General features: G+C 41.4%; 1 protein-coding gene across 5 annotated transcripts in view; it reads right to left on the bottom strand.

Moving 5' to 3' along the window:
* Nucleotides 1-3148: 3148 nt before the first annotated feature.
* The window catches only part of wdfy3 (WD repeat and FYVE domain containing 3), a 114459-nt gene continuing 109998 nt past the window's right edge, over nucleotides 3149-7609 (bottom strand). For all 5 annotated transcript variants that reach the window (XM_040003604.1, XM_040003601.1, XM_040003603.1 and 2 more), the window contains 3 exons: nucleotides 7494-7605; nucleotides 7095-7292; nucleotides 3149-6397 (listed from right to left, as the gene is read on the bottom strand). In XM_040003604.1, the coding sequence (XP_039859538.1) occupies nucleotides 6277-6397; nucleotides 7095-7292; nucleotides 7494-7605 (431 nt within the window). In that variant the 3' untranslated portion in view covers nucleotides 3149-6276. The remainder of the gene's footprint in view (nucleotides 6398-7094; nucleotides 7293-7493; nucleotides 7606-7609) is intronic.

Genomic DNA, 7609 nt, shown 5'->3' with positions numbered 1-7609 from the left:
ATTTACACCTACAGTCAGTTTAAAGTCACCTGTTACCCTACAAGCTCTCTTTCCCTCCTTGGAGTTTATGTTTGTGATCCTCAAGCTCGGTTCCTCTACTAGCAGGGGTTTGATGATTCTGCACAGTTCCCACTCTTCTGTGCAGAGAAGTTCTGTGCCTGGAATCTGCTGCAGCCACTGCAGCTCCTAATGCTGCTGTAAACACCGGGACCACTTTAGACTTTATCTTCCACATCTGCTCCTTAAGCCCCTGGTCCTTCTCTTCCTTTCTTGTGCCCCTTCTTCCAGATATTTTTGTATTTTTCTTTGGACTTTCGGTCTTCTGTTATGTCAACATGAGTTCACCCAACACAGATCTGCCCAAACTGTTGTTTTTATACTGGATCTATTTCTAGTCAAAGATCCTCATTTTTTTTAACTTCAGAGCTCACTTTAGAAGCACAGATCAAAAAGATTGTCCAAACCTTTTTTTTTTTCTTTAATGAAATTAAATATCATATTTACAGTCAACTTGAGCACTCAAAGCACTCCATGGGTTATATAGAATTACCTGCAGAAACCTATGGAAACTTTATGGGTGTTGAAGAAAAAGACAAGCAGACTCCAAAGTAAACCAAGCCTACACCCTGCATTTCATGTTTACCCCTGGAGAAATCCTAGTAGTACAAATATTAGCTGAAGTCAAACCTCTGAGAAGTATAAAAACCCTCACACAAAGCCTGTAGGTGACGCTCATTTAAAGTCGAGCTTTTATTTTGAAGTAAAAGCACCGAGACTTCCGTTGTGCGTTTGCCTGCCTTTACACAGGTCTGCTGCGGTGCCGCACGCTCTCTTTCTCTCTCTCTCTCAGTCAGTCCATACCGGGCTGACCAGCTCTGCCACATGCTGCGGTAATCTACGACCAGTGAGCACCGGGGTCCTCACTTAGACACACCCCTGCCTGCACTATTTTTGTGGAGACCCCCGCTGGTGTTGTTTCCTCTGCTCAGTTCACTAAATGCACTCGGCACAACTTAAAACAAATATTTAAACACAAATCCCTTTTTTTAAAAAGTAATTTTAAAGTGCTGTTGGTTCGCTAAAAGAAACATTTTTTTCCGCCAATCACCGATTTCAGTAAAATAAAGCTCAGCACCGCAGTCAGTCCTGTTTAGTCTCGTTGTTACCCCGAACAAATCAAGTTAGTTTCACTCCCTCAGTCCCACTCAGGTCACCGTTTTAGCACCAGATCACAACAGCACGTTTACTTTCTATATTTTAACATGTATTAAAACTCTAATGCTCTTCCCAATCCTTTAATCACAATTCTTATCATCACAAGCAGAAAATTACGTATATTAAGAGATGCCATTAATTTATTTTTGCTCTACTGATGTTTTATTTGTTGAACTTGAAGCTTCATCAGCAGCTTAATTTTGAAAATGAATTTCTTTTAAATTATTTACAAGATCTGGGCCAAGATCATGATTCAAAATAGGCCAGAAGAGGGGAAAAAGGTAATAGTGAGTACATTTAAAACCATATGGCTGTTTAATTACTTCAGATTCTTAACAGGAATAACAATAACCATTAGCAAAGTCAAATAATCCGAACCAATCCCAAATAATCTGATCACATTGAATCATTTATTTTTTATTATTTCACTGTTACTTTGACCTTATTTATTCCTTCCTTTATTCTAGGTGCTATTTATCAGGTTCAGGAGAGTGCAGTAATATAGCAATACAAGACTCAACTGACAGTCACGTAGACTTAATAAAGCTCTGCATCAAAGCTTCTCAGTGCCGGCTCTGCTGACAAATGTGACCAAATTGCAAAGACTAAAAGTCATCTAGTCGCAAGTCTAGTTCATATGTATTTTTTCTACCAACTTAGTTTTAGTTCTTAGTTTATGAGCAGCACTTGGCAACAGGGGGAAGGAAGAACTCCTTTTTTCCAGAACAGGAAAAGACCTCACCAAGAGGAAATGAACATAGCTCAGGCAGGCACTGCTGTTTGCTGTTCCTGGGGACTGAAAAGAGAAAAGAGAAGCATGGGGCGACCTTTGACATCAGACCGGACAAAACACAAATTAAAGGAGAGTAAACAGAACTGGAAAAAACATGGCAGCACATAAACACAGCACGAGTGAAAGGCTGGGAGTAAACACAAGCACTCAGTGTATCATGGGAATTTTTTTCAGTTTCTCCTGTCCAGGGTGTGGCTCACACTGGCTCTCTAAGGCTACGTTCACACTGCAGGCGAAAGCGCATCAAATCCGACTTTTTTGACCCTATGCGACTCATATCCGGTCATGGTGTGACAGTGTGAACGGCACAAATCCGGTATTTTCAAATCCGATCTGGGTCACTTTGGTATGTGGTGCTGAATCCGATACATATCTGATGTTTTAGAAATCGACTGCTGTTTGATGGTCATGTCGCATTAAATCCGTCTTTTACGTCACTGACACAAGACAGACGCCAATTATCAACGCCGGAGAAGACATCGCGAACGCTTCCTGGCCATCCAGCATAGATGTTAGTGAAAGTGTTGGGAAGACAACGTTGGAGAAACGTGAACATTTTCTTTGTACTGTATAATCTGCAGATTCTGACAGAAATCTGCAGCTATCCTTTGAAGCACCGCTCCTCTAAAACAGCAATAAGGGTCATTATTAGGCCAAATGTAAAAAACAAAATAACTTTATAACTTAAAGCAAAATTGGGAAACATAAAGTCTGAAACAAGTCTTTACATTAAGAGCCATCAGTCAAACAATACTGTTTGGTCTGGGTCTAAACGGAGTGCGTTGTGTGTGACGTCTTCTTTTGCGCATGCGGCCGTTTTGAGCGTTCACACTAGAGCGCGTTTGCTGTCGCATTTTATTTGTAGTGTGAACGAGCAGGCAAAAAAAATCGGATTTGATCAAAAAAAAAAAATCGGAATTGAGCTTTAAGACCTGCAGTGTGAACGTAGCCTAATACATGACCATATTAGGCACATCCTCTCCCTCTGACATCACACAGAACCAAAAGTAGAAAAAGAAAAACCTGACTGACCTGTCTAACCTCTGTGAAAGTAGCGTGTCATGGATGCGTAGGGTCATTAAATCTTTTAAATGTTAAGAAGCTCAGACGTTGCTGTAACTTAGAAACGAAGCAAATGCCTTTGGTGGGAAACAGCAATTTTTTATTGAAATGAAATGAAAAAGAATAAGTACCAGATCTATTGCATTATTGTAACATTTTGGGACGGGGAGGTTACTCTACTGTGGGTTTTTTCTCTCGTAGGATGTAGTGAACACAAATATACAAGGAACATTCAGCTATTACAGATTGCACACCAGATACTGTAGTAACGCAGTCTAATACAAGACCACCAAAATAATCCAGATTTCTCCTTTTTTTTTTTTTTTTTTCCTTTCTTTCTTTGCTTTCGATTAATCCTTAATTATTTTTCCCCCCATAAAGAGTACAAAAGTCCACCCAGAGTCGGGGTCATGATCTGCGGCTTTGTACACAAACCTGTCGCTCGGTATGACCGGTCAAACAATGCCTCAAAGAAAAACAAAAAAAGAATAAATCCAGCAAAAAAGAGAGATAATCTAATGCCAAACATGTACAATGCACTGACACAGAAAGTCAGCTGTGTTAATAGACATGCAACAAGTAACAAAACTTGCTGAAATCACAATAATTATATATAAAAGAAAATCTAAACCCAGTTATAATTGCATAAATACTTTGTACAGTTCATTTATCCGCTGTGAAATGCACCTTTCAGTTAAAACGAAAATCTGCATTCGATAAAAACGTGACTGTTTTTTTTCCTCTTTTTGTACACGTGAAGGTGCAAAAGGAATCCTCGATTGATAGAAGCCGACTCGGCCGTTTCAGCTGGATGACATGATTGCACGCTAAGTTACAGTACAGAAAGGCAGAATGATATAAAGGAGGACAATAACATGAGTGCATAATATTATTATTACAAGGAGCGGTGAGGGTGAACATTAAATGCCTGAAGACTTGTGGGACGTACAAAGAAAGAAAGAAAGCAGCTCTTGAATGCACAGCTTGCCCACAGAACCACAAACCGAGTGCGGGGAGAGGAGATGTGCGGTCTTTAACGCAGAAAGAGCCAAACATGGATTTGTGTTGTCAAAAGATCAAGTTACATTCAACAATATGAAAGCAGATAAAACCTCTGATATCGCTGTCTCAGCGGGGCAGAGAAACGTGTTTTTATACTGTTTGAACTCCTTTGAGTACTTCACATTCTGCCTTTTCAGATGAAATGAAGAATCAAGTCATTTTAATTTCTGGTCTCAAGTAATAAGATAACCGTCGCTGCTCCCCGAGCCTGGTTCTGCTGAAGGTTTCTTCCGGTAAAAGGGAGTTTTTCCTTCCCACTTTCGCCAAGTTCTTGCTCACAGGGAGTCATCTGATTGTTGGGGTTCTTTGGTCACTGTTAAAGTGACGGTCACTAATCTGATGGCACAAATGACACCCCATAGGTTTGAGTTTGTCCCGTATTATGTTAGTGCAACAATCCAAGTCCTTTTACATTTAAACAGTTAAGCTGCAAATGAATTTAGACGTCTGAAAAACAAATTAATCAACTCTACAATCAAGTTAGATCAAGTCAAAAGGTTTATTAACGTCAACAACTGAAGGGCACGAGGTTCATTTTATGCTCTCAGTCTAAAGTGTCGCATCAAAATCCACTGCAGGAGCAACAAGGATGGAATATGAAGTCACAGCACTGATATAACGGTAGGAAAAGAAACCTACAGACTCGCTCTCCTGCAGCTTTACCCCAACTGTAAAATATGGTAAAGAAAAGCGAAACAAGAATACTCTGCAAGTCTGTCTGGCCTAATCTTTACCTTTAAAGACAAAACACGCCAAGATTTATTAAAAGTCCAACGGCCTACGTGACTATTTACACCTCCTCCAACGTCCACATATACTCTGAAACATCTCTTTAAAAAGGTGCTTGGCTGCAGCTCCAGCGAGTGAGGATAACGAGTGTTGAGAGCTGCTGTGATAATGCCACAGGGGAGTAAAAATCCAGCAAATCCTCAATAGAAACCAACACTATAAATAAAAAAACAAAACACAGTTCATGAGGAAGTCCCTTTTTTAGTGTGCATTCAAGAAGCTGCTTTAAAGCTGTACGGTCAAAAAAGAAAGGACACGATGGACGCTAAATGTGCAGTTACGGGACGCATGTGCGTTACTTTTAACCTTTTTACACAAGATGAACCCGATTTTTTTCTCTCTCTTAATAACAAATTATAATAATGCAGAAGGAACCACAAAATGAAAGGAGTGATATGGTTCTAACAAGAAAGATCAAAGTCAAACTGAACACGATAAAGTTTGTAGTCTTCAGAAAGCAGCAGTAACTAAAATAAAAAAAAAAAATCTCCAAATGGGAAAAAAAGGACTGAACAGATGACATGTTAAAAATTAAACATCATAACTGACACGAGAAAACAGTTTGGCAATAAAAAAAGAGTTTACGACAATCAGAGAGTCAACCTCTCTGTCCGCGTGGCGACGGTTTGACACTCAGAATAAATCACAGGTCTGTAAACAACAAAACGATCGGGAAATTATAAAGAAGTCATTTTGCATAACTAGACCCACTAGTACGGTCAACCCAGAGACATTAATTATGGACATTCATCTCCCTCCCTCCGTGTTACTCTCGCTGTGACTCGTGACGCAGACTACACACAATCGTTTTTCTGTTTTTTTAAAGCCAGGAGTGGTTAGTCACAACGCTATGTTACAGGCATTTCTTTTTACTTCATTGACCTTATCTTTTGTTCTGTGTTTGCTCCTTTTAGAGTTAAAAAGGCCGTGATACCTATTTACACTATCAACAAGTTTTTGTCTTTTATCATCCTGCTGTGAAAGCTGAAGGAGTTTTGCTTGTTTCTCGATCTCTAAGCAAAGATGGTGGATGACTGATTCGTGCGTGCTGCGTTGTTTTCCCTCCGCTCCAGGTGAGTGCCGGTGGTAAAAGTGGGGACTGAGTTTCTTTCCATGTTCTTTGTGACCCTGTTGTCCTCGTTCACATCCGTTCTCCTTTGCTGAGCTCCGCCGCCGTACTTGAGTCGCTCCCTCCTGCGACACCCTGTCAGTGCGGTACAGTGCACGTGGTTACTGAGGGTTTAAAGGGGAAGGAGTTTCGGGAGATGCAGAGGGAAGTCGGATAGAGGAATGAAATGCTTCCCGGGTCCTCAGGAGGGGCTTGTTTTGGGGCTGGCGGCGGGTGGACGTGGAGCTCAGTTTCTGCAGCCGTCCTCGACGCTTCGCTCATGCTGGAGGTTGTAATAACAGTTCTGACAAACACGCACAGGTGACGAGATCTTCAGCCGTTTGATCTCCGATTGGAAGCGGCTGCACCTGTGACACGGGGGGAGATAAGGGGGAATTTTTTTCACAGTGCAGAAGAGAAATGAAGATGATGCTGAGTATTTTAACACATTCACTGACGTGAGCCACGATTTAAACCGTTAGAAACAAACAAACAACCCCAATAATCTTTTTTAAACTCACACAAAATCAGCAAATGAAATATTTTATTTGCATAAGATCTCAGAAACCTCAGAGAGGCCCAGAGACTTGTCAGCAACCCCTTGGCAACCTCCAGCGGGTGATTGCTGGAGATAGTGAAACTTGGAAAAAGTGAGCTGCAAAATGCACAGCCTGTTGCTGCGCAATGGTAGCGTGCACAGCAAAAACACACAAAGGACCCCAGATCGAGCCTTGAGGAACACCAGAGCCAAAATCTGACAAGGCTGAGGTAAAAAAAAGGAAGTGCAATAAAAAAAAAACCTGTGTGGGTTAAAGCATGTAAGCACTGTTACTGCGCTGTTACTTCCATTAAAACTTCAAGAACTTTAACTAGAATTTATGTACTGGTAGTGTGCTGGTACTGGTACCAGAAGAAATGGTAATGGTTAATTTTGCATCTCTGAAACTTACATTGATTCTGGATATACTTATTTATACCTATAATGGTATTTTGTTCTGACACTTTCTGGTATGACAATGACATATAAAAGCATGCTTAGGTGGAAAAACTGCAGAATAATCTTACTTCTGGCAGAAGAGCTGTCCGCAGTTCCTACAATGGTGGCGTCGCTCAGTAAGCGAGAAGCGAACCGTGCAGCCGGAGCAGCTGTCCACCACCTCGTCCTTCACCCAGTGGTCTGCTGCCGAACGGCCGGGCTGGTCGCTGACCGACCAGCTAAACACTCTGCCACGACCGTCACCTACCAGGATTTTACTGTGGTCCCTGGAGAGAGGAAAGCCCAAAGCGGGAAGGAAGAAAGAGAAAAACAAAACAATTTCATATCTTATTTTCAAAAATATTTGCTTGGACTGAATAATATATTTTCAAAACAAGACGTTCTTCAGATGTGCCAAAGGAATACGAGCGTTTACAAAAAGAAACTCATTTCCTGTTTGTCGGTTTGGTTCGACCCGGCTCTCTTACTTGGAGATGGCGAGGGAGGTGATCTCGGCTGGGTGAGCGTTGTCCTTGCGATCAAAAGCCGTGTGCATGGTGAGCTTACTCCGGAAGACCAGCTGGCGCTCCCATCTGTAGCCTGT

This window comes from Simochromis diagramma, unplaced genomic scaffold (assembly GCF_900408965.1).
Source record: "Simochromis diagramma unplaced genomic scaffold, fSimDia1.1 OVJJ01000583.1, whole genome shotgun sequence".
NCBI lineage: Eukaryota > Metazoa > Chordata > Actinopteri > Cichliformes > Cichlidae > Simochromis > Simochromis diagramma.
This window is presented reverse-complemented; position numbering and strand designations above follow the sequence as displayed.